General features: G+C 44.6%; 1 protein-coding gene across 1 annotated transcript in view; it reads left to right on the top strand.

Annotated features, from left to right (window-relative positions):
- Positions 1-27,230, top strand: part of clmn (calmin) — a 37,863-nt gene extending 10,633 nt beyond the window's left edge. The window contains exons 6-13 of the mRNA XM_034198038.1: positions 9,399-9,592; positions 11,376-11,569; positions 13,209-13,291; positions 13,393-15,279; positions 17,324-17,493; positions 19,243-19,333; positions 19,423-19,484; positions 26,044-27,230. Of these exons, the coding sequence (XP_034053929.1) occupies positions 9,399-9,592; positions 11,376-11,569; positions 13,209-13,291; positions 13,393-15,279; positions 17,324-17,493; positions 19,243-19,333; positions 19,423-19,484; positions 26,044-26,170 (2,808 nt within the window). The 3' untranslated portion in view covers positions 26,171-27,230. The remainder of the gene's footprint in view (positions 1-9,398; positions 9,593-11,375; positions 11,570-13,208; positions 13,292-13,392; positions 15,280-17,323; positions 17,494-19,242; positions 19,334-19,422; positions 19,485-26,043) is intronic.
- The last annotated feature ends 507 nt before the right edge of the window (positions 27,231-27,737 follow it).

Raw genomic sequence — 27,737 nt, forward strand, 5'->3', positions numbered from 1 at the left:
TAAATCACTTTCACATATACAAGTCAGGATTCACACGCTTTCATACAGAGGCTACCATAGGCTACATACAGTAACATTCTACAGGTAACTTGACATTCCACATTTGTAATTCAACGTTATAAAATCTGTGAGAATTCTAGTTTTGTAACCTAACATTCTACAATTGTATTTAAGGGTGCATTCATACCTAATAGTCCACTTCTCTGGTGCACACCAGACCACAGTTTGTTACATTGTTTCATTTCTCAGAAGGTTCCGTTTGCGTTCACACAGCAAAACTCAAACGGACTATAAACTTTAAACACAAGTCATGTGCACGGAAATGCTGTTCAACCATTGGTCAGACATTAAAGAGCCTGTGACACGAATTTCCCCCATCATCCAAACCCATCAATTTGAGTAAATATTGTCCCCAATATTGAACAATAGTTTGATTAATATTGATTAGAGTGAACTAAATAAATAAAAGAAAAATAGATATGTTATCTATCAAAACCCAGTTAGATTAACATTCATTGGATTGCATACTTTGTTTGTTTGTGTGGATATGTAGCAAATTAACATTTTAAATAGCATTTAAAGAGCCTGTGACACGAGTTTCCCCCATCATCCAAACCCATCAATTTGAGTAAATATTGTCCCCTTGAAAACCGTTACTAAACTGATTTTGGATATTTGTACTTTGATATCCATTAATCTGCCCTTCAATGTTGACCATTTCCTGGATCTGCTCGGGGATTCTTCAAGTCCCGCCAAATGATGTGTGACGTCATTGCGGGCACAGCGCTCCAGCTGCACCGTTCAGGATCCCAGCATCTGCATGTAAACGCACGATGGCGCACACAGCAGCAAGCTCAGACAGCGATGACAGTTTAATTTTGAACGTGTCTGAGAGCTCATATGAGGCTGAAGGATCGCTTTATGTTGTATCTGTTAGAAGTTTAGGAATTAGGTGCGTCAATATGGGAGATCATACGGTCATGTAGCCAGTGGTGGACTGGGACTAAAGATCATCCCGGGACTCTCGACCGGCCCACTTCGGTACCGCTAGTAAATTGTCAACGGGGGGAGTGGGGGATGTCAGGGGCGGCGGGCGCTGTAGATAGTAAATGTAAATATGTAAATATTTGTGTCACTGCATCCTGGTAAAATACAAATATAATGCAATGTCTGTGTCTTTGACATTAGCGCTGCCAGCCACCTGTGCCCTGTACTACGAAGCCAGTTCAACAGACCCTGGATATGTTTGAGTAACAAACAAACTAACAACAAACTAACAAACGAGATCTCGCTAAGCGGTCCTACGACGCTGGTTATCAACTCGGTAAATCAAGCCAGGGTTTCTCTCTCCAGCTGAGAGCGCGTTCACGTCTAAGACACGAGTGGATCTGACTTTAATTACATTTGACTCGAGTGTTTCGTCAACATAATGTGTTGCTTAAAATAATACTTCTGCATACAGTATGTGACACTGTGAGTGTTGCACGGCCAGATACGGCTGGAGAAGCTGACTCAGATAAGGAAATATATGATATATTATATGATCGATGATCTGATTGATGATGTAATATGAATGATAAGTGCGACACGTCGGCATCTTCTCTGCATACGGCAGTTTAAACTGTATTTCCTTTATCCTGTAATATGACTTGAGAGATTTAAACTCCGCACACTGAGTTGATCTCTTTTCTATAGACGCCGGAGGCGGGCAGCGTCAGGTAAAAAAAGTTATTTAGCCTTCCCAAACCTGAGCCTCACGCGCCGCCTATGGGGGATGTGCTAGTGACTTATTCGACCGGCCCACTTCGGTACCGGCCCATCGGGATTCGTCCCGATGGCCAGTCCGCCACTGCACCCATTCCACGTAAACTGTCAACGGGGGAGCCTCGCTGCGGGGAAACGGTGGACCTAGTGTCCCGATCGGAGTGGGAATAATAATAATAATAATCCGTGCATTTTATCCATTAATTTCCCCAACATTGTGGTGAAAAAACCACACGTTTAATCCATGTTGGTGTACTACAACTACAAAAAGCATCGGTTTGTTTTCTCATCAGGAAATGCAGACCGGCACAAACAAACGATTTTTAATCATCATCCTCACGATCATTTAATGTATCATATGTTCGCCGAATTGACATGAAAGCACTAATACATGTAGTTTCATCCACTTGAGTTTACAACTACAAAAATAATCGATTTGTTTTTATATCACATCCTACGGGAGGAAATTCAGCAGCTCTCACTACCGATTTGTAATCCTAATGTAATCATCATCTTCACCACGATCATTTATGTTTATGTTCGCCGAATTGACATGAAAGCACTGACAAATATGAATATACTGTAGTCAACTTCATTACAACGTTATTAACGTGCCTAAACTCAGTAATTCACCATTTCTACGCATGACAACACACTTTGTCCGTGTTTGGCTCTCTCGCCACACAGTGAAGCGTTCCCGCATTGACGTCACTTCCGGCTTCCCCCAAAACTTCAAAATGAGTCGAAGGAATTTCCCCGCGATGTTCGAAATTATTGATATTTAACGGAACGGTATCGCTTTTTCTTTTTTAAACTGACGGTTCGAGATTACTAGTAGCCCAATATTTCATTGCACGGCAGGTTGTTCTCATGCTGCTGTTAATCTGGAGATCAACAAACTCTAGCGGTCCGCGCATATGATTATATAATCAGTCAACGTCCGTTAAAAAACATTATAACACATGCGAGACGTTCTGCAGTAAGGAGGGCGTTTCACCGACGACAGGTGTTCTTACTTTTATGTAGTTGACGGAGCATTTTTACATTACACGACACTGTTCAACACTTCATTCTGCTTCACTCTTTAACTAACAACCGCGGATGTCTTGAAAGAGTCTTTCGCTAAAGATTTTTGAAGACATCCGCGTTATTGTGACACGTAAATACTACACTTCCTATGTTTTGGTGCGGACTGCGTTCACACCAGCAATTAACCGCTCCAGAGTTAGCAAGCAAGCGTTCCGAGACCTCCTATTTTAGCGGACTAGAGTCCGGTTGTTTAGTTCACTTCAGAGGTCTCGGATTGTGTTCACACCGACCCAAATGAACCGCACCAAGCGACTAAATGCACCAGGGTTCGATTCAACCGGACTATACAAGGCAGGTATGAACGCACCCTAAGGGGTTTCTGGTGAAAACCAATAATCGTCACCATACTAAAAAAAGTCTGCTGTGTCATGTATTGCACGTCAAACAACAAAAAGATCCAAAGTTTTACTTCGAACAAAGGACGATAAAAGAAAAATATCTGTGCCTCCATAGAGAGGACGGAGATGTACGTCTGTGGGAGGAAACACTTCCTCACAGCTAAATGATGGTGCTAAGAAGCTTAACATCACTCATCAAAGAAGATATTTGTGATGTTAAAAGTCGAAGTAGTGACTGTAGTCGTGGCATTAGAGTGTAAAATACTGACAAGCCAAGGAAGTTTCAGTTTTAGCTGCTGCCTGCCACTCGTCCACCATTAGACTGAGGGGACATCGATCCTCTATAGCTTCTAATTTAACTATCAACCAGGGGCGGACTGGCCATCGGGATTCGTCCCGATGGCCAGTACTGAAGTGGGCCGGTCGGACGATGTGGGCCGGCCGGTAACCGGCAGGGCTCGACATTAAATGGCCCGCTGGCCCGGAAGCACTATATTTAGACACCCCGGGCCAGCATAACGTACTTTCCACTTGCCCGCTCGGGCCACTAAAATATTGCTTTAATTGACTAGCAATTTAGTTAAATTGTTCGTTTATCAACGTGTGTGGGGTACAACATAGTGTTCCGTGAGTCGGTTGTGGTTGTTGGGTAAAAAGCAAACAGCTGTTTGCTGCGGAGCGCAGCGCGAGCAGGCTCCCGTGAGCAGGCTCCCGTGAGCGCAGCGCGAGCAGGCTCCCGTGAGCGCAGCGCGAGCAGGCTCCCGTGAGCGGGAGCGCGCTCCTTCACTACAGACTTTCGCGCCACCTAACCATTCGCCAAAATGTTTTTAATACCAGCGGTAACCGGCCAAGCGCCGGGCACAAAACAATCTTCAAATAAAAGAAAGTCACCGGAGGAGTTAAAGGAGAGTGACAGGGAGCATGAGAAGAAGAGGGAGAGAAAGTTTCAGCCAGCTTGATCGATGGAGTTGGCTTCTAGTGGTGATGTGACGCATCCTAAAACCCTTTTATAATCTATCGATTAGATTTATGATTCTAAAATTCTAAAAGTAGAGTAGACATGTGGATATTATCCGGCTGAACAAAACGTGCATTTATCCAGCAGCTTACTTCCTGGTTTTAGGATGCGTCACTGGCTGCACCTCTCAATATGATGCCAATATAAACAAGGTCTTCTGTCGGCTCTGTACATTAATGCCGACCTATGCTGACAAGTAAGTGAAGAGTAGACAATATAAAAGTATTCGCTATAGGGAAATGTCCCAGCAGTTTAGGATAATGAAGGTTCTAATCTAATCTATTACATAGCCATTACTCCTAATGACAGGAAGGCAGAAAGCGCATTATACAAATAATAATACTCATAATAAGACAAACATCTTCAACAAATGTAATGCAATGAATAAGCTTCATTGTCACAGAAGCACACATAACGTCATATCTAATATTTAAACAAATCATTTCCTTGTCCCTAAAGCATTGACTGAGCTATTTTTCGTCCTCAAATGCAGGCATTAAGTTACATGTTCACGTTCTGCTGCCACAATAAGTCGGTTTCTCCAGTGTAATGATAATAAAATGCTAAGTAAGTATTGGTAATAATATTAATAAAAACTACAACGTTTGGGTTCGTTCGTTTAATATGATGAACGTTAACCAGTAAGCTTCAACAATCAACTCCAGCTCAACAAACCATATTGCAATATCTACGTCAACGTTATTTCTGGAACCAACTGGAAATGTGAGATTCATATTTTTCAGATACACAGATCTTATAGTGAGGTTAATCTATGGGTTAATCTCATACTCTGCTCTTCAACACTAATGTGACGCTAGCTGTCTGCATCGTCGAGCATAGCTATTTTAAATTAACAATAACAATGCATACAGTTACCTAACTAGCAAACTAACTAATGTACAAGCATGACCTTATTTTACCAACCTCACGAGAAGCCTTATGTTTTACAGTATAATCCTTCTTAATGTTTTACACTTCTCTATTATGTTTTAACTTGTATGCTACGGATAGCATCGTTAGCACAGATGTAGCTTCGTCTCGCTTGTTAGCTGAATAAAAAGACAAGTAAGAAATAAAGTGCTTGAATTTCACTTACCGAATAAACTGCATTCATGGACGGTCTGCTTGAACCGCAGAGCCATAAGATAAGTGCGATATTTCAATGAAGAATACTCCACCAGGCATCAACACAAAAAACACGTCCGAGTAGCAGCCTGGAGCTAATGAAGCTAACGGGGCTAGCAAAGAGACCACTAGCAGATGACTTCCGTTACAGTAAGAATCCCCTCACACACACATAGGTGAAACATATGCACATTCCCTACTGAGAACCTTTCAGTAAAATGTTTTTCAGGAGTGTGTGTGTGAGATTAATTTTCAGTATTGTGTGTGTGAGGTGTTCAGTAGTGAATGTGAGAGGATTTCAGTAGTGTGTGTGTGAGGCTTAATTTTCAGTAGTGTGTGTGTGAGGTGTTCAGTAGTGAATGTGAGAGGATTTCAGTAGTGTGTGTGCAAGGCCAGATGTTTTCAGTAGTGTGTGTGTGAGGTGTTCAGTAGTGAATGTGAGAGGATTTCAGTAGTGTGTGTGCAAGGCCAGATGTTTTCAGTAGTGTGTGTGTGAGGCTTAATTTTCAGTAGTGTGTGTGAGGTGTTCAGTAGTGAATGTGAGAGGATTTCAATAGTGTGTGTGTGAGGCTTAATTTTCAGTAGTGTGTGTGTGAGGTGTTCAGTAGTGAATGTGAGAGTATTTCAGTAGTGTGTGTGCAAGGCCAGATGTTTTCAGTAGTGTGTGTGTGAGGTGAGTTTGAATTTTGGCCTACACGGCCCCTCATACCGGTGCACCCCTCGGACGTCCCCAAAACTGCGGTAATTACGCCGTTTGGGCTTTTCGAGTTCCTGCGTATGCCGTTTGGACTTAAGAACGCAGCTCAGTCCTTTCAGCGGCTGATGGATTCAGCGCTCAGAGACATGCCATTCATCTTCGTCTATTTAGAAGACATCCTGGTCGCCAGCTCCTCCTCCGAAGAGCACCAGGCACATCTCCGGGTCCTTTTCGCGAGGCTCAACCAACACGGCCTGATTATCAACCCGGCGAAGTGTCAGTTCGGGTTTTCCTCCATCCATTTCCTCGGGCACCTCATCAGCAAGGATGGGGCCGCCCCCCGCCCGTCGAAAGTGGAGGCCGTGTCTGCCTTTCCACGACCGCCTACAGCTCGGGCGCTCCGAGAGTTCCTCGGGATGGTGACGTTTTATCACCGGATCATCCGCCGGGCGGCCCACACCATGCGCCCGCTGTACGAGGCCCTCAGGGACAAGTCTCCCGGCCAGGCCATAGACTGGACGGCTGAAAGGGAGGTCGCTTTCAACGCCACCAAAGCCGCCCTGAGCGAAGCCGCCATGTTGGCTCACCCGTCACCACAGGGCCCCCATCGCTATCACCACCGACGCATCTGACTACGCAGTGGGCGCGGTGCATGAACAATGGGTCGACGGCACCTGGCAACCGCTCGCCTTTTTCAGTCGCCAGTTGACTCCCAGGGAGCGCAAGTACAGCACTTTCGACAGAGAACTCCTTGGTCTCTATTTGGCGGTTCGCCACTTCCTGCTGGAAGGCCGGGAGTTTGCGGCGTTCGTGGATCACAAGCCACTGACCTCCTGCATGTCCAAGGTGGCCGAGCCGTGGTCCGCCCGACAGCAACGCCAGCTTTCGTACATCTCCGAGTACACCACGGACATACGACACATCGCTGGCAAGGCTAACGTGGTCGCGGACTGCCTCTCCAGAGCGGTCATCGGAGCTGTGCAGCTGGGCCTCGATTACCTCCGCATGGGCGCTGACCAGGCCTCTGACCACGGGGTCCAGACCCTCAAGGCCTCGGTCACGGGATTACACCTGGAGGAGGTCACGGTCGGTGACTCTGGCGCAAAGCTGTGGTGTGACGTCTCCACGGGCCAGCCTCGACCGCTGGTCCCTGCGGACTGGCGTCGACCCGTTTTTGAGGTGGTTCACAATCTTTCCCACCCCGGTAGGAAGCCGTCCGTGAAGTTGTTGTCGCAGAAGTTCGTGTGGCAGGGGCTTAAGAAGGAAGTGAGGTCCTGGGTCGACTCGTGCGTGGCCTGTCAACGGGCCAAAGTCCACCGCCATACTAGGGCCCCTTTTGAACTTTTTGCGGTTCCTGAGAGGAGGTTTGACCATGTCAATGTCGACCTCGTAGGTCCGCTTCCCCCCTCTCACGGTTTCAGCTACCTGTTTACGATGGTGGACAGGACGACCCGCTGGCCCGAGGCCGTTCCCCTCGCCTCGACATCAGCTTCCGACGTCGCCCGCGCTTTCATCGGCACGTGGGTGGCGCGCTTCGGGACCCCGTCTGACCTCTCCTCTGACCGCGGTTCTCAGTTCACCTCGGAGCTGTGGAACGCTGTTGCTGTGGGTTTGGGGGTCAAGCTGCACCGCACCACCGCATATCACCCCCAGGCTAACAGATTGTGTGAGCGGTTTCACCGGTCCATGAAGGCGTCACTGCGGGGTCGGGTGGTACTTCCTCCCAGGCACGAGGATTTGACTATGGGTGAATACTGGGGGGGCTTGTGTGGTGATTGACATTATTCACCCACGGATCTATGGGTTGGGGTATTGTTCCGCACGGACATTTGAGTGAGCCGGACTTCCTGTTTCCGCCGTTCTTCGCTTCCCGGGCATGAAGTTGTTTACATGTGTGTTCAGATGCTAAATAAAAGTATAGCTTGTAACTTTGATACCCCGCCTCCGACTCCCGTCTCTCGGCACTACATTAGTGCATAAATTACTATTGCAACAAATGTGTTCATTTTCTTCATTATTAGTCGATTTTTTTTTTGGACGAATGCTCCGGGCCAGTGGTTACAATGGTGGGGCCAGTGATAATACAAGTCCATTTACCCTTAATGTCTACCTCTGCGGTAAGTCACTAGCACCCCCCCCTAGCTTTAATTTGCAGTGCTTTCAATAGCTCAGAAGTTTCCCTCAAATCTCTCTTCACAGTTCTGTTTAATTTCCTCCGACGGTTTAATCTAATTTAAATCACACATTTAACACCACTTAGTTCAATAAAAAGTAACTGAAGAAGAAAAATAAGCTCTCTATGCTAATTAGTTAGCAAGATAAATATTGTTGCAAACAGTTTATGAGCTACTATATCTTCCTTTAACTTTTGATCTCTCCATCCCCTTAAAGATTAGTATTGTCAAAATGCCTTCTTAAGGCGATTTAAATGGTTGCCGTTGTGGTGTGTCCAGGCCTGAAGACAGATAAATATCATCCAATAACTCTTTTACAGCTACATGATCACTTAGAATTAGAAAAGAAACCTTGGATTTTGCTACCAATTTCAAAATGTTTCAGGTCCTCCCTCTTGTCTTTACTACCTGCTGCACATCAACTGAGACAAATCATTGTTTTGTGTACTATCTTAATTTGTATTAGCTAGCCAAGTTATTGCTTTCTAACTGCTGTAATATATGTACTACATACATCATAAAATATTGTTAACTGTTGATAAAACTTCTTACATATTCAATTATATATATATTTTACAGGAGCTACATATGTTGTTGGTATTCAATTGATGCTTACATATAATTGGATGGCAATGCCAGGCCAACACTGTTTGAATATAAACTTTGACCCATGCCTTCACTGTGGTCGTGAGTGGTCATATGACTTTAATTTGGCTGATTGCACTAACATAACTATGTTCCTGTATCTCATGTTTTTCTTTATCAATGTTCAAGTCTGACATCAACACGTTATTCTCTCAGGCTTTAGAAAGCTACCTGAGACATTACATGACTGTTTTCCCAGGCTGAGTAAACTGATACAACTAACACCAGAATCAGCACGGAACAGACCCTCTGTGTTTTAAGAGCTTAGATTCCTGTGTAACTCTGTTGGTTATCTGTCCAAAGGATTACATGTGCCATGCATGGTAACTGTAATAAATCCAGATTCTACTTCAAACCTAAGATTGTTTTTGTCAGTCTTGGCTAATCCCACCCTTTCAGTAGACAATTGTGTAAAACACAGTGTCAGCATGAAACACTTGAGTATCCAATTCAGCCAAATCTCTGCAGCAGATTATTAACCCAACAGCTGAATTGACTGATAAAAGAGCTGACTAATGGGAATATACTCCAACTCTGTCTCCTCCCAGATTAAGGAGCTCACGGGGAACATCAGGAGCCAGTTCCCCTCCTCCTCCAGCCTGTCGTCCATCCCCACCAGCTCTGACTCCGACACGTCCTGCAGCGCTCCGTCAGGCGAGAGGCAGGCGGCGGCGGCGGCCATGCGCGAACACAGCAAGGCCATCAAAACACTGCTGCAGTGGGTCCAGAAGCGAACACGCAAGTGAGTGTGGCCTTCCATTTAAAAAAAAGAAATGTGTGAAATAAATCTTTGAAGTGTGGAAGAAATATAACAATGTTTACAAAATGGTGTAAGAATGAGTCTTAAACATGGAGATAAGTTAAGATTTTCAACACTCAAAGTCATTGATTTTTTTGAACATGTTTTTGGTTAGATGCCTTAAATAAGGTCTGTGGTTAACACAAGCTTTAGAGATGTTTACGTTTTGACCTGCGACATAACATACGTCAGTAAATAATTCTCTGGTGAATGTAGCTTCTACACTACAGTATGTCATAAAAGCGGTGGTTGCTAACAAGTGACTAAATGAGACTACTGAATGTCATCATGCCGAACATTAGCCTCCTTTAGCTTAGCAGTGGTGGTGCGCATCCAAGTGGCCGTGATGTAGTTATTTTATAGCCTAACGTTAGCTTTTTACTCCTAGCGTTAGCCTTTACGTTTCAACAATTATAAAAGTGATGATGATCTGTGAAGATTATCCAGGCCCGCCCCTCCCTACACGCAGATCGCGCAGACTGCGTGGGGCCTCATCTTGCGAAGGGAGCCTCATCTGATGCGCCAATACGCCACACTTCAGCTTATGAGCAAATGCTGCGCAATTAAGCGCGCCACATGTTCACAGTTTCGCCGCTGCAAGGCTCCGGCGCAGTTCACGCGCGTGCTCCACTAGCACCCCCCCCCCCCATCCATTGTTATACATTGTATAACAATTAGAGATGCACGATAATTATCGGCCCGATAATTATCGGTCCGATATTAGGAATTATGACGTCATCCCGATAAACCCGATACCAGTATTAATAGCCCCGATAATATACAATATATTTTTTGGGTAAAAAAATAAAATAAAAATACTGCGGTGTGGGTGGATTGGGATGAGGGGCGCTTGTTTTTCACTCGGCTCCTCCCGTTTTGCCAGTACTGTGGTATTAGTGGTTTAGGAAGAGGGGAGTTCTTCACAAATCCAGCGCTCCCTAACTCATGCCTGGCTGTGACGTAAATGGTGTGCGGCCGTGAAGCCAGGACAGTAAACAAACATGTCGTCGGTGGTATGGGCGTTGGAGCTATGTGCAACTCAAGGCATATGCTCGAACCGGAGCTGCCTGGACGCTGCAATCATGTTGCGGACTATCCGTGCTGAGTGTGCTGACTTTTCGTACAATGTCCCACTGTCTGGCTTCCTACATAAAGTCAAGTGCTCGGCGCAGTTGTGGCGAAATGTCGCTCCTCTGTTTTCATTTAAACAGCTCCTTATATCCGTTAGCGCAGCTAGCTAGCACCAGATGCTAACAACAACAATGCACGTAAGGTCTCTTTCTCGCTCGCTCGGGCCACACGTACACACACCCTCCCGGTCCTCCAGATGGCCAGTCGGTGCCTGCCGGTGAGCGTGGAAGTGTGGTCTGCCACAAGCGGGCGGCAGGAGCGGGGCTGTCAGCATCAGCTTGTAGATGGTATTTTAAACTCGATGCGCTCTGAAACTAAGGGGCGGCCAAGGAAAAAAAATACACATGCGTTAATCGCGTTAAAATAATTAGTGGCGTAAAAAAAATGTTGTTATCGGTCTTGAGAAGCAGGAAGTTATCGGTATCGGTTTCAAAAAACCAATATCGTGCATCCCTAATAACAATGGATTTCAAGTAGGAGGGGCATCAATGATTGACTTGCTCCATTAGTGTGTTATTTCATTGTCTCTCTCATAGTTAGTTTTGTTGTCTCTCTGGACTGACCCTGTCCTCTGAATGTGTGTGTTTTGTCTCAGGTACGGTGTGGCTGTGCATGACTTTGGGAAGAGCTGGACAAGTGGTCTGGCCTTCCTGGCTGTCATTAAGTCCATTGACCCCAGCCTGGTGGACATGAGGAAGGCCCATCTGAGGACCACCAAGGAGAATCTGGAGGACAGCTTCAGGATAGCCCACTACAGCCTGGGTATCCACCGCCTTCTGGAACCTGAGGGTAACAAAGAAAAACCTACCCCTGCATGAAAATAATGTTCAATGCACAAAAGTGTAGGTTTTCTCACGCCAGGGTAACCTGTTCAACAATGCTGTAGGCTAGACCTCTTCAACAGGTTTCTCACAATAACATAATTAGCCTAAAGCGGAAACAGACAACTTTTCCCCCTCTCCCGAGCGTTTCAAAATGTGCTATTGTTGGCACAGCTGTCTCAAAGAGAACTAGATCATTCTCAGTTTTTCTCAGAGCTTAGCAAAAACCAGCAACTCAGGACAGACTGCATAATGTTTCCCACGTTTAGTTCCTAGGTAACTGGGGATAGCTACAAAAAAACATAAGCACAACGGTTGACGCTCTTACATTTTACACGAAGATTGTACCTAGTGAAAGCAAGGCTTATAGGGAACCAATTGTATACTGTCAATATGCCATAGCCATTATATTTCTCAATCAATGTTTTATCATAAGATCAGTCTATCCCTGTAAAGGCCCTGACACACCAAGCAGTCACCAGAGGACTCGCCGACGTCGGCTGTTGCATCGCGGTGTTCTCCTGCGTCTTGGCCATGTGTCGCACGGGAACACACCGCAAAGACTTCAGTGCGTGAGTGGCAATAACTCTCCTTACCAGCAGGCGGCGGTAGTGTGTATTCGTCATTAAAAATAGGCAACAACCGGAAGACAGAGAAGAAGAACAGACTGCGTGATATAAACAACAACAAATAGCGTGTGCAAACTGCAGCCTAGTTATGATCCACTGCTGTCTGCCCGTCTTTGGTGCTCCACAACTACCCGAAGGGGCAAGTCTCCTGTACCGGTTGTACTGGGTTCGCAGATAATCCCACTTCTTCCTCAGCTCTTTCTCTGAAGCACACAAATAAACGATGTAAGCATTGTGGCTAGTTAGCATGTCCAATTCATATCTATATGCAGTGCCAAACTGCACAGCTAGCAACAAGATAACAACAAAACACAAGGTTGAAATAACAAATTACATTTCACGTTAACGTCACTGTACGCTGACAAACAATAAAAAGCCAACAATATCTGCTAAAGAGCTCAATTGATGAAAAAGATAATCTTACCCGAGAAACCAAGTTGCGTTTCAATCTCTCGCCAGAGTCCGGTTTTCACTACTCGGTTCGAGTACCTTTTCTCTGTGATGTCGTACAGAGCTGGCCTCTCCTGGATCAATGTGATGAGCAGGTCTTCGTTTGCTTCATTCCAGATCGCCATGATGAGATGAAAATGAATATCAGTCTGTGTGTGCCTTCTTAAATCGTTTGTTTACGTCCCTCACTTCCGTTTCGCTTCTCATGCACTGATTCGCTAGCTGAACAGCCAATCAGAGTGATTGTTTGGTCCGACTGCCAGACCCGATGCATGGCCGATTCAACATGTTGAATCGGCCATGCATCGGCACAGGCAGTCCAAATAAGGCGTGTCACGGTCGACGGTGCGGGACACACCAAATTGAGTTTGGGCGACAGGACACGCTTCGTCTCCCGACTTACGAAAACAGCCGAAATCGGCCTGGTGTGTCAGGGCCTTAAGTCATGACTAGGAGGGAACCTCATTTACATGGGAGTCTATTTTTGAAATGCCAACGTGGTAATGTTCTTTGTCTGCCCATGCCCAGATTTGACTATCAATGCACCAGATGAACAATCCATCATGACATATGTGTCTCAGTTCCTGAAGCACTTCCCTGGCATAGAGGAGGTAGGAATCCCTTTTTCTTTTTTAATAATATGTCTGACAAAACATTAGTGTCTCAATGAGAGCACAGATAAATTCTGCCAACTTGTTTGTTTCCATCTCAGCCGGAGGAGCGCTGCCAGCCGATCGAACGAAGTGTCTCCATGGGCCGACTCAACTTCCGTGACAGTGACACCAACCTCATAAGGAATAGTGCGTACCGAAGCAGAGTGAAGGAGAGGTCCTACATGTTCCAGAAGGTCTCTGCCCAAGCCCCACCCAAAATCTTAATTTCCTCTGTGTCAGAGGACAGGAGCGCCATGTCACCCCCCTTCAGACCGCCTACAGCTCGCTCGTGGTCGGTTGAAGACATCTTAGCAGATTCCCCCCACAAGGAAGACATCTCAAGCAGTATGGTTGAAGATCCCAATGAATCCACCAGTGAGGTCAACACAACTTGTAACTCCCCACAACCGCCTTACAGTCACTCTCCCACAGGCTCATCGGTGCCCGAGTCCATAAACACAGAGTCAGTTATTGGCGACTCTGCAATCGGCTCGCCAGACTCCTGGATGGAGAGCGAGTTCGGGGTGATGCCAGAGAAGTTTTGTGAAAGCCAAAGCGAGAGTTCTTTGTGTGACAGTGGAACGGCCTGGGATGTGTACCGTGCCACCCCTGTGGAGATCACTAATCTAGATGAAGGATTTGTCCCTTCCATGGAGGATAGAGCATCTGATGAGCAGTCGAATACTGAGTCCTACATCGATGAAGGGATTTATTCACTGAGCTCGTTGGAGAGCACCAATGAGAGAATACATGGGCATTCTGAGAAAAAGCAGGATGAAGTTGTCAAAGTGAAAGAGGAAAACCTTGAGAATAACAACCAGGAAATGGTACTAGAACAGGAACCTGATCAAAGCATGGATGATATTACGAAAGAAGTAGACTCTATGGACATGGATACAAGTGAGAGCAGAGAGCAAGAACCTTCTTTTGGACTGTGTGAGGCAGAAGAACGGATTCATTCTGGTGTTGAACATCTCCTAAAAACTGATCAATCTAATCAGTCACAACTCAAGCAAACCCTTGTTGAAGAGAGCGCTCATGGAGACCCGGAATACTTCGAGAAAGCTGTGGACGTTAATGGGAATGCCAATGACCATGAAGAACAAATCAAGGATGCAACTGCAAGTCAGAATGAGAGAAATAACTCTGAGGAGATTGAAGGGGAAACTGAATGTCAGAAAAAAGATAGTCCACAGGAGACAAGAGGAGAGCCAACCGAGGAGGCTGTTGTTTATAAGGAAAGGGGTGTAGGAAAACAAGAAGAAAGTGAAGGAGTTCTAAGAGAGTACCCAGGTCCTCAAGAAAGCTTAAGCTCAGAGACTTTAGCAAACACACATCCATCCAACACAGATGGAGTTTCAAAAACAAGTCTTGAGCCAAGCAGAGGCAGAGATCGTGTTGGGGAAGATGAGGAACATCAAGCAGAGGGAACTGACGGAGAGGTCAACAGCCCTGAATTGGATTGTGATTCCAATGACAATGTTGACAAAGACTCTGTTGAAAGTCCTTCCTGTCTGGTATCAGAACATGTTGAACCAACAGAATCAGAACAAAAAAGGGTCATAGAAAGTTTGGATGAACATGACATCAGCGGATCATCAAATTCAGTCATATGTGACAATCAAACAGCCACAACACAGCAAAACACTTTAGATACGGGTAGTGTTTCCACAAACATGGACCTATTTTATACAGACTTTGATAGAAATTCCCATGCAGAGGATTTAATCGGTGACTCTATCGAACCCATGGATCTGTTCTACCCAGACAAAGAGGAGCCCATGTTTACAGAGCTGCCGGATGTTGAAATGCAGAGTTGGCCTTCTGTGTTGAGTGTATCTGCTCTCCAGCCAGCCCCAGCTTCAGAGACTGATCCTGACCAGCTACTGGACCTGCTGGGTGAAGACTACAGGGAGAGAATGGATTCCATACTAGAGGATGATGAGGTAAATTCAGTCGTACAATCAGACTATTCCAGTCTCAAATGAGCTTGCACTTTTAAACAATTAAGTATCAAGTATTTCAGTTTATTTTCAGTGGAGTTTTTGTCCATTTCCATGTTTTAATGGTTGGCAATGTTGGTAGGTCACTCGACAGATATACGGATATTCTTGGTCCTCAGAAAAAAAAGTGTTGTACCACCATCAAGTTGACATGTTTTGTTTTAATTGAATCTCTCAACAACTTTTGGTTGATTGCCATTCATTTGGTACAAAATGATGTTCCCTTGTGGGTGAATTAAAATCACTTTGTCAATCCCCTACTCAGCATTTACATTTTTAGATAGATGTTTCCCTTAGCCATTCTATCTGATAGGGAGGATACACTTATTAAAGATGAACACATTACTTACATTTATTTAAAGTATTGAAATAACCCTTTCGCACCACCTGAAGGACTGTGTGTAACAATTACATAAACTCTCTTAAAACATATATGGAATAAGAAGTGCTATCATTTTTGTAATGTTTTATATTCACCATTATTTTTCATTCGAGGGTTGAAGCGTCTCAACCTTTACTAGTATTTGGCAGCACAGTTCAAAGGATACTGCTTTTTGGAAGGAAATTGTTTCCAAACATTTTATCAAAATTGTATAAAAAGAACATTTGCAAAATACTGAAAATGCATATTCCGAGTTCTTAAAGCAAATGAGGACCTATTCAAAAAGCTTATGTTACAATAACATCTTAAACTTCAAATGGATAGGATTAATATTGACATAAAAGAGAGTAGACTTCCTGTTAGCTTTGCTGTTTCTTTTCCAGTGTAAAAGAAGCGCTCCCTTATAAAAACACAAGCCCCAGTCTGCCTGTATGTGTGTGTCTAATGGTCCAACTGCTCAAACAGGAACATGAAGCAATGTGAACATTCACACCTCCACAATATCTCACTCATGACCAGATGACCTGCTGAAAACTTGAGGCCAGTCACTGATGTTCCCATGCTAACGCTCATAGCTTTGGACAGCTTGTCCTTGAAAGCATTTTGGGTGTTACAAACAGTTGTCTACATGAACATTCACAACAACAGTGTGAAGAGAGAGAAGTTGAAATCTCTCCTACTTTCATGCCTCACAAATCATGACCATGGGGGTTGTCTGGGTTTAGAGGATCGGAAATTCAGACGTTTACAGTACTGAGGCCTAAATGGTTGTTAGTAATGCAATGTTAGTACTATGCATTTGCTATTGTTGGAGCTTTATTCGCAGTAGGTCTACTACTTAGTTCTTACAGTGATGCAAGAGGAAATATTAAGGGGCCATCAGAAGCACAGGAGTTCATCATCTGGGCAGCATGAATGTGATCATGTCAATCTCTAGAGTGGTGCAGTGATCACGTATTTGTGGTGGCTAAACTAGAAGCTAGCATCACAAGGGCTCCCTCGACAAAAAGCAATAGGATTGTGTCATTGGATTTCTAAATGTTGCAGAAAGAAAGATCGCTGACAAACATACGTTTGGACCAGTGCCTTTTACTCGTTAGTAACTGCTAAGCTAAAGACGGCAAACATTCAGCTAAAAATACTGACTTCATTTTTGTCATAGAACAAAACGTGAAAATCTCTTAATCTTGTGTTAACCAAGACCTTATTTCAGGCATCTAACCTAAAAAAAAGTAGAGTTTAAAACAAGGGCAGTAGAAATATTAAAATGCAGTCATTTCGATTGGACATTTTCAACTGAAGGTGGCCCTACTATAGGCTCATAGTGGCCAAAATGGAAAGGGTTTATCATGTACAGAGTGAAAAGATGCAATCTGCAGAATAAAATAATTTCATGAACCTCAACACCTGAAGATGGTGCTAGAGAAATGGTCCCCTAAAGTATTAGGGATCATAATCTGGGGAGCATGAATATCCACATAAGAAGTCATCAGCACTCTGAAATGAAGTCATCAGCACTCTGAAATGAAGCAAAATGAAATTGTTGAAAGGTCTTCCCCTTCTGTAAGCTGAAAGATTCCTCTCTCTGTATTTCTCTCGTATTAGGAGACCAACCAGGAGGCTGAGAAAGAATCTGAATCCCAGGAAGCCTGTTCGTTGCCCGGGGAGCCAATGGGAGGACGGAGGGGTGCTGATGTTCCAGCAGGCGGCAGAGATCTCAGTGAGGCTGAGCAGCAGAGCTCGGGCTCGGCCAGGGAAAACACAGAGCCTGTGAGGTAGGCCTTCTATTCTTAGTCTGCTCCCTGGAACACTGAGACACACTGAGAAACACACACTCCCGGGGGGGGGGGGGGGCACTGCTCTGACCTACTCTCTCTCACTTTACTCAGATATTGCCTTAAATGTACTGAAGTGATCTATGTGGGCTGGTGAGGGGAATGATGGAGGGCCTTATGAGGGTTGAGAGACATAAAGAAGTGGATCATGGTTACAGATATTATTGTGGTGGAATTAATGAATGGAAGAGAGCTCTATTATCTTCAGCAGTGGAATTCAAGTTTCAATTCTTAAGACTTTAATAAATATTTATGGTCAGCAGCATATATTTTTAGCAAAAGCTGTTCAATGTATTCTGCAATCGCTTATATTTACACCAGTTTTCATCATCACTGAAACGTATGTGTACCTAAACACACGGGATTCAGAAAATAATCATGTACTGTATGCATGATGACGCAGGCATTTTAATTATACGAAATCAACATTTTAGCTTATCTAAAGTATTTGTTTTGGTTTTATAACCATTCATATGATTCATGAGATAATAAAACATCATACGTTTTTCTTACATCTCAGGTTCAGTAACAATGCTCAAATGTGCTTAAAATAAAACTTTTTCAACAAGCAATGTGAAAAATATTTACACATACAGGCCTATGCCAACACACATCATGTGTTGATACACATACATTATATGCATACTGAACATGCACATTCATTCATTTAACTTCTCCTTACTTTGGTTTCTGCCACATATTTGTTGTAATAACTTTTAAAACAGGCAGTCAGTGTTCCAATTAAAATTAGATAAGACATTATTAAACATCTTGACTTTTAAACTTGGTGACAATTATAATTCAAGAGCTACTTTAATCATTGTATGAAGATCTGGTTAAATTAAGAAATGTCAAAGAACCCCGGTGTAGCCACTCATGGAGGTTAGCAGTCAGAGTTCCCAGCGGGTGTTGTGGTGAAGGATGAGGTCCACCATGACGTAATTTGTAATGCTTTATTTATTTGTCCAAGGTTAAAATGTTCTTTTACGACTCGCATATCTAAAATCTTGTTTAAAACATAACGATCACGCACACGCTCAAACTCAAACAATCACGGTCAACACGGTTGAAAAACGTGTGGCTTCCTCTCTAACCTCTCATCCCAGCTGATCACCTGTGCCCACATAGGTTAATTACCTCCCGTGCTCCCAGGTGCGCAGATTGGATGATGACGCGTTCACACACACATAGACAAACCCCGTGCACAACCCAAAGCAAATTGGCTCCAACAGCCGGTGTCTGGGAATATCAAAGGAGTATCAAATGGAATCTAACATGTGTGCTTAACACAGTTTAACACTGCATACAGCAAACATCACACAGACACAGAGACTTCCCTCGGCACGTGGTGGAGACTCAAACAGAGCTTAAAGGTGACTGAATATTGGACTAGTATTCATCAGGGGCCAGACACACACACACCAAATGAATGCTAATGTTGCGCTATGTCTGTTTGGTGTGTCAACAGACAATAGCTCGCCAACATGTTAGCCATATGAACTTTATAAAGCCTCAATATTTCAAACAAGTGTGCTTGTCGCGGAGGTTTTTGGACAACGAGCAAGTAGCTTTTTTAGTCTTGTTTTTTTTTATTTGGGAAAGTTCCACATATCTGTTAATAATGTCTGCTCTGACTGTATTTCCTGGGCCTCTTTCTTGTTGAAACCTAAATGGATTTTGTCTTCTCAGGAGTGACAGTAGGAGCTCCATCAGACAGGATGAAAGCCAGATCCCTCCAGTCCTCCGTCACAGAAAGGGGCCCCGCTTCACTGAGGCCAAGGTGGGTTCCCTCCATTTCCTTCTTTATGGACGTATTACTGTTCTTTATGATTCTGTGTACTTAGAGACTTGTAATCTTTCCCCACTCAGGACAAAGAGACAGCCAGGACTGCAGTGCCCGGAGCAGTGGACAACAGGGACTCTAGTTTGTGGTAAGAACTTTGTCCTCCATGCTTTAGTTATTATTACTACTTAAAGTGATCACTGCTACAGATTTTGACCAGTCGCAAGGTGTTGTGTTTGACTAGTTCATTGCCCCTCCCTTTTTTCCTCGATAGAGAAGATAACTGAGCATTTTTGTACTAGCTTTTTTTTAAGTTCTCGCATTTAGAAACGTAGTCAATATCAAAGTCCCTTTCATACTTGTACTCCCTCCGGTGTAAAATCGTACTTGGCTGTGCTCTCACTGGAGGTGATAATCGGAGCTGTTAGCTAGCTAGTTAGCTAGTGTCCAGCATTCCAAACTAAAAATGTTTATCACGTTTGGTGACTCAGGCCGTAAGCACAGTGGAGCAGGTGCTGCTGGCTGTGGGGGAGCAGGTCGGTCATGTAAACATCTCCTATGCTTCCCGTATGAACAAAGCGGTCGTGGTCTTTTTGAAAGACCAGAAATATGTGACGGAACGTATTGAGAGCGGATTAATGCTAAACGAGGAATATATTCAAGTTTCACTGCTGGCGACACCGTCCACGCGGATCACTATGTCTGGCGTTCATCCCGAATGAGGCGCTGGAACGGGAGCTGAAGCGTTTCGGTAAGTTTGCCAGTAATCTCCGCACTGTTGCTCTGGGGTGTAAGGATGAAAAGCTAAAACATGTCCAATCTCTGCGGAGACAGGTTTTCATGTTTCTGAATTGTCCCACTCAGACACTAGATGTGTCTTTCCGGGTGAGGCACGAAGAGGGTTTTTATATGCTTTATGCGAGCTCAGGGAACGTAAAGTGTTTTGAGTGCGGGGAGTCGGGTCACAAACGTGTTGCATGTCCACAGAGACGGCACGCCGAGCGCGGGGCCGCCGAGCGCGGGGCAGCCGAGCCCGCCGGGGCCGCTGGGGCCGCGGAACCCGGTGTCGCGGGGGCTGCTGCTGCACCCGCCGGGGCCCCAGGGGCTGCGGATGAAGTAGGGATGAATATCGTGAGAGATGAAACAGGGATTGTAGAGAGTGTGGTGAGTGTGAGAGGAAAACATGTGGAAACAGGTAAACGGGTGGGAGATGATGTAGCAGGACAGGCGAGGACTGGTGCTGTGGGACAGGTGGAGGCTGTTGGCACACAGCAGGAGCTGCCGTCTGGCTCTGGGCGGCAAAAAGAGCTTCAACAGGCTGCAGACAATAATGAGGTGACAGGGATGGACACAGACGGTGAGGGGGATTCTGACTGTGTTTCAGTTGCAGATAGTCTCTCTCAGAACGCAGAGATATATTCTTTGGAAGAGATTAATGTCTTTTTAGATGAGTCTTTTGGCAAGGCAGTGAAAGTGAGAGACTTTTTCCCTGACACTAACAAGTTTCTTCATACAGTGAGCACTCTTCAGAAAGTTGTAGGGTTAGACCTGCTGGATGAAAAGAGACGCTATCGTCTCAGGAAGCATGTAACTACTAAGAAAAAAGTTACGAAAGGAAGCAAAAAAGGGAGGAAACTGAAAAGGTCTAAATAATTTCAACATGATCATGCAACACTGGGTGTCTCCTCTCTGCTGTGTGTACCTGTCTGTTCTTTTTCTCTATCTCCTTCCTCTAATGCAGGCTTTAAGGGTTGCTTCTTTAAACATTAACGGGGGTAGAAGTGCACAGAAAAGAGCTTTAGTGTTAGAGGTCTTTAATCAGAAAAAATGAGATGTGATATTTCTGCAGGAAACGCACAGTGATAGCCTGAATGAGACGGACTGGGGAATGTGGTGGGGGGGTCAGTATGTACTCAGTCATGGCTCAAACCTTAGTGCTGGAGTAGCTGTTTTGTTCTCCCCCTCTCTAAATGTTAAGATGTGATCCAGCACAGAGATAGTGGCAGGTAGAGCCTTGATGGTGAAAGTGGAACTGTTAGAGTTATTTTTCACTTTTATTAATGTTTATCAGGGCCCTGCACATGTATCTGTGTTTCAGTTATTAAAAGACGAGCTAGACACTAGTGTACAGGGGGAGTGTGTTATACTGGGGGGGGGACTGGAACGCTTGCACTAATGTCACTTTCGACAGAATAGGACGGGAGCCGCATCCTCAGTCGTCCCTTTTACTGTCACAGGTGATAAGAGAGGCTGACTTAGTGGATGTGTGGAGGACGAAGCACCCCTCTGTTAAACAATACACCTGGATGAGAAAGCTAGATGGGGGCGTCAGTGCAGCCAGGCTAGACAGATTGTGCATGTCTGCTGCTTTTATTACTCGTGCAGTGAACTGTCACATCCAACCTGTTGGTTTTACATAGAGATGTCCCGATCCGATCACGTGATCGGGGATCGGAGCGGATCACGTGATTTTCAAAAGATCGGAATCGGGAGAAAAAAATCGGGGATCGGGAATTTTATTTTTTTTATAAAATATTTGTATTCTTTTATTTAATGTTACAAAACAAAAATGACCATGTTCACGTCTTAAAGTCATCCTGAGGCCTTAGTTTTGGTTTAAAATTACACAACATCATGTATGTGTTGCTTCTTTTGGGCTTGTTTTCATAGACCTGGTTGCTTATTTCTCTCAAATCTGGCAACAGAGTGGGCGCAGTGTCTAATAGTAGCAGCTAACGAGAGGCTACGTTCAGCTGGTGACTCGGGACTCGGGACAGAGAAAATGTCAGCAGTTTGGAAGTATTATAAAATTGAAAGCGAAGGCAGTGTAACAGCCAGATGCAATGTTTGCAAGGCGGAGGTTCCGCGTGGTGGAAAGAACAGAGCTGCGTTCAACACGACCAATCTAATACGCCACCTGAGAAACAAACACCAACAACACGACGAGTACACAGCGGCCACTCAGGTAACGGCACTGACACAACCGACACTTTCAGAGACTTTTAAAAGGAAAGAGAAACGGCCCTAGAACAGTGAAAAGGCCAAACAAATAACAGCCAAGATAGCTGAATTCATCGCGTTGGATGACCAGCCGTTATCTGTTATCTTTTTTTCTCTTAATGCATTGTATAAAGATCGGATCGGGAAAAATCGGTATCGACAGATTGTCAAAATCAAATGATCGGAATCGGATCGGGAGCAAAAAAAGGTGATCGGGACATCCCTAGTTATACAGATCATCAGCTAGTTTCTTTAGATTTGGTGTTACCCAACACAGAGAAACCTAGATCGTTCTGGCAGTTTAATGTTAAAGTTTTACAAGATTTGATTTTCTGTGAGAATTTTTAATTGTTTTGGATCAACTGGAAATCAAAGAAAGAGTCTTTTCCCTCCCTGAGTCAGTGGTGGGAGGTAGGAAAGGCTTAGATTAGAGTGTTCTGCCAACAGTATGCAGCCTACTCTACTGCAAACATTAGGAGAGCTATAGAGCAGTTAGAGAGGGAGATCAGAGAGTTAGAGAGTGTGTCTGCTCGAAATATAGAACAGTCCCTCCTAAAACAGCTTAACTGTTTTCTTCAGGAGAAGGCCAAGGGAGCTCTGATCAGAGCCCGTTTTACTTCCATGAGAGACATTGATGCACCAACCACCTTTTTCTTCAACCTGGAGAGGTCTGTGGGCCAAAGGAAGCAGATGGTATGTCTGCGTCTCCCCGATGGACAGGTAACCTCTGAACCTGCTGAGATGAGGAGGCATGTAGTGTCCTTCTACACGGACCTGTTCAAAGCAGAAGGTTGTGACGTGGAAGCTGCTGATGAACTTCTTCAGGGTCTTCCACAGCTGAGTCCAGCCGAAAGTGACACCCTGGGCTCTGACATTACGCTGGAGGAACTGACCTCTGCGGTGACACAGATGGCCTCCGGCAAGGCTCCGGGCATTGACGGTTTACCTGCAGACTTTTTTAAACATTTCTGGAGTATTCTGGGACATGAGTTGCTAGAAGTATTGATGGAGTCCTTTGGGAAAGGGACTCTTCCAGCTTCCTGTAGGCGTGCAGTGATTTCACTGTTGCCTAAGAAAGGAGATCTAACCCTGCTTAAGAATGGGAGACCTGTGGCTCTCTTATGTACGGACTATAAGATACTGTCAAAGGTCTTAGCTAACAGACTGAAGTGTTTTATTGAACTTCTTATTGGTACTGATCAGACATATTGCATCCCTGGCAGATCAATTGTGGACAATTTGTTTTTGATGAGACACTTTTGATGTTTGCAAACTGTATAATATAAATGTTGGTATTATTTCTATTGACCAGGAGAAGGCGTTTGATCGTGTGGATCACACGTTTCTGGCTGCCACATTGCAGGCTTTTGTTGTTGGGGAGCATTTTTTGTCCTGGGTGAAGTGTTTGTACAGTGATGCATGCTGTGTTGTGAAGGTGGGGGAGGGCTGAGCAGACCTGTACCAGTTAAAATGGGGATCAGGCAGGGCTGCCCTATCTCAGGCCTATTATATAGTATTGCCATCAAGCCGCTTTTGTGCAGACTTAGAAACCGTCTGAGGGGTCTGTGTCTGCCAGAGTCAGCTCAGGCCCCCCTGGTGGTTGTATCAGCTTATGCTGATGATGTCAGTGTTTTTGTCCAGGGTCAGCGAGATATCCAGGAGCTACAGGACAGTTTAGCTTTGTACAGGAAGGCTGCTTCAGCCAAAGTTAACTGGGAGAAGAGTGAGGCAGTTTTGGTAGGTCAGTGGAGTGTAGGAAATAGGCCCAGTCTTCCTGGTAACCTTGGCAGGGGAAACAAGGGTTTAAAGGTCCTGTGAGTTTGGTTGGGGTCTGAGGACATGGTGGCACAGAACTGGGAGGGATTGCTGGGAAAGGTGCAGGCTAAATTAGCTAAATGGAAATGGCTGCTACCCCAGCTGTCCTATAGGGGAAGAGTTCTTCTAGCCAACAATCTGATTGCCTCGTCTCTGTGGCACAGACTCCAGGTGTTAACCCCACCGCCGGGCCTCATGAAACAACTGCAGCGGCTCCTCGTGGATTTCTTCTGGTCGGATCATCACTGGGTGCCAGCATCGGTCCTGTACCTGCCTGTGGCGGAGGGGGGCCAGGGCCTTGTGGACATTACTGCGAGGACTGCTGCTTTTAGACTGCAGGCAGCTCAGCGGCTGCTGTATGGTGCCTCTCCCTGCTGGCTGGCTATGGCCAGGCTGTTGCTCTGGAGGGCAGGGGGCTTTGGTTTTGATAAACACCTGTTTCTGCTGAAGGCCCCTGCGTACAAGATAACTGGACTTGCACCTTTTTACTGCTCAGTCATCAATGCCTGGAAGATTCTGAGTTTTACCAGACCACCCGACCCTCGGCCTGGGATGTGGCTGTTTGAGGAGCCACTGTTTGACACTGGTTTTCTTTCTGGAACCTTTTTCTCTTCGGCCACCCTAAAGAACGCGTTCATTGAAGCGGGAGTGGTAAAACTTGGCCATTTGACGGGGGTCTCCACAGAAAAACTGGCTGAGGTGACGGCATTCGATCAACCCGAGTTCTGGAGAACCTGGTAGATGAGGTGTGGCAGTCGCTGTCGCCATCCCACCGGACTTTTGCTCTGGATGCAGATCTGGCTGACCAGTGGAGAAAGGGACATGAGTATGTCTTTCCTGCCTTGAGTGTGGGTCCTGCGGTGGGGGAATGGAGAGAGGAGGATGGTCTCCTGCTATCACTGGGGACTCTAACACCTGGAACATTCAGCTCCTGCAATGGGAAGAAGCTATATCTTAGCTGCGTAAAGGTGCTAAACCTCAGTTCTCTTCCAGGCGTCAGAGAGACGAGGTGAACGGATGTGTTTGGCTTGGGCTCTTCCCCTCAGGACATCTGGCGGATCCTGTATAAAGCTCAGGTTGAGAAACGGATGGCTGACATCCAATGGAGAATTACACACGGTGCAATAGCCACTAGCAAATACAGAGCTCATTTTGACCCAGGCACAAGGGGGAGCTGTCCGTTCTGTTTTATGGCAGAAACATTGGAGCATTTAGTGGTGTCCTGTCCCCGATTGGCTGGTCTTAAAACAATGTTACAGGGGTGGGTGGAAGGGTTGGGGGAGGTTTTCTCCATACCACTTTTTGTCCATGGCCCAAATACATCCTGAAAAAGAAAGAAACCCTACTATTGATGAATGTCTTGTTTGCTAATGCAAAATTAGCAATCTGGAAAAGTAGGAAGAACCAACTTGCTGGAGTGGGATGGACGGATGCAGTGCTCTGTCTGAGGGGGCTGGTGGCAGCGCGTCTGAGGGTGGAGCATGCGCTGATCAATCATCTGCAGGGGTTTCTGGATGTGTGGGCTGTTGGGCAGGTTCTGTGCTCACTGGGGGAGAATGACTTTCTAATATTGAAGTTTTTTAAATTAGATGTAGTCTTTGTTTTTAAAGTGTGTAAAAGAGGATGTTTTTAAATGGGTAATATGTTTCAAATGATATTTATTTTGGTAGTCATGAAAATCTGTTTTTTTTTATTTTTTTAATTGTAATGTATTAGGGTTTGTCCAAATCTTTTGCAGGGTGTGTGTATAGTTAAAACAAATGTAAATAAAATGTGTTTTAAAAATCAAATCATCTTCTTCTTCACAATCTGTATACTGTTGACCTTATTTGGACCTTTGTTTTGTGTGTGTGTGTGTGTGTGTGTGTGTGTGTGTGTGTGTGTGTGTGTAGGTGCGGTGAGAACTCTGAGCTGTATGTGCTGCTGCTGCTGCTCTGGCTGCTGCTCTACTGTTTCTTGCTGCTGCCTCAGATGGACCTGAAGACCCTGCCCAGCCTGCTACTGAACCTGGACCACTGAAAACACACACACACACACACACACACACACAGCTCCACTGCCACTTTCCTGTTCATTGCTCTGACTGTACTCCAGATCAAGTGAAGGCGTTTATGTATTTCAAACTACTAAAGCTTTTTTAGATTTTTGCTTTTGAGCTTCGATGTGGCTTTATTTAATCTGTATGACAATGTGTTGGGGCCACTGCTAAGAAATAAAGATATTGGACTTTTAAGAATCAATTATAAAATAAGTGGTATACTTTTAAGAAAAAAAGAGTAATATTATTATAGAAGTTGTATTTTCATAATATTTCTACAAAATAACAACGTTATCTGTTCTTAAGTTTTTTCCTATGATGTTTTTTAATTTGTTCTCCAAAAATGTACAATTAACTCATAGAATTATGGCTTAATTTATGTAACCGTTTTTTCTCAAAATGTATAAATATTCTAGCCGTGGCCCTGATGTTCTGTTTTAAATACACTAGAGAACGTTTATTGCGGACATTGAAAGACATTATGACTGTACAGCACACTTTTTGTACATAAATATATTCTATGGATTTATTGACGCACAGTTGCCTAAATATCTTAATAGCCATTTAAGAAGACTTTGGAAGTTACGTAACTTTTATCAGATAATAAAACTGGACATAGTGAAGCTAAAGCCAGAAAATAAAATCAAGCATGTGGATGAAACAGCTGGGCTTTCTGAGCTTATGTATCTGTTTTATGTAAAGATGAATGAAGGGGGATTATGATCTGTTGCACTTTTTAATACAAACTGCCAAAGATAGTGCGCATTCAGAAAGTACACAACTCACCATAGGAATGGAAGTCTTGTTTATAACACACAGAGGGTCTTCATTTACTCTTGTACTAAAGCGTTGCCCAGCTCTATATTGCATAACAGTTGAGGCGAAATATGTATTTGTAATATTTTATGAGAAATAAATGTTTCATGTGATGGAACGATGCTTGTCGCAGCCTGTCGATAGAAAGAGAATGCTTTACAATGAAATATCTTTCTATATGTTATTTTTTAATATTGTCTGTAATGAAGCACTATGACAAAGTGGGTGAAGTCTCTGTTTACTCTGAATTACAGTACACCCCCCCCCCCCCCCCCCCCCCACCCACTGACTGAGGGCTATTCCTGCTCACTACAAACTAGGTCGTCCTATAGCACAGTGCAACACTATCAAATCTTTTATTTGTGTGTTTTTATTTTACGGTTATCCTTGTGAGAACTAGATCTGTGTCCCAGTTCCATATGATTTACTGCCTTCCCTGCATCCATTACAGAGTGGTGCAGGGATGACGTATTTCTGTAGGCCGTCCCTGAAGCCAGCATCACAAGGGCTCCCTCTACAAAAGCCAATGGGATTTTTCCATTGGGTTTTGAAATATTGCAGAAATTAAAGGTGGGGTAGGTAATTCACTTCAGAAACACTTGTTATATTCCATGGAATGCTCTTAACATCCCGATAGCAATGAATACATTAAATGCTTTGACAATAAATACATTTAAAAAATGCATCTGTGGAAGCCACCAATCATTTTACCCGGCCCGGCTAAAGTAACTG

The sequence above is a fragment of the Gymnodraco acuticeps genome, unplaced genomic scaffold (genome assembly GCF_902827175.1).
Source record: "Gymnodraco acuticeps unplaced genomic scaffold, fGymAcu1.1, whole genome shotgun sequence".
In the NCBI taxonomy this organism is placed as follows: domain Eukaryota; kingdom Metazoa; phylum Chordata; class Actinopteri; order Perciformes; family Bathydraconidae; genus Gymnodraco; species Gymnodraco acuticeps.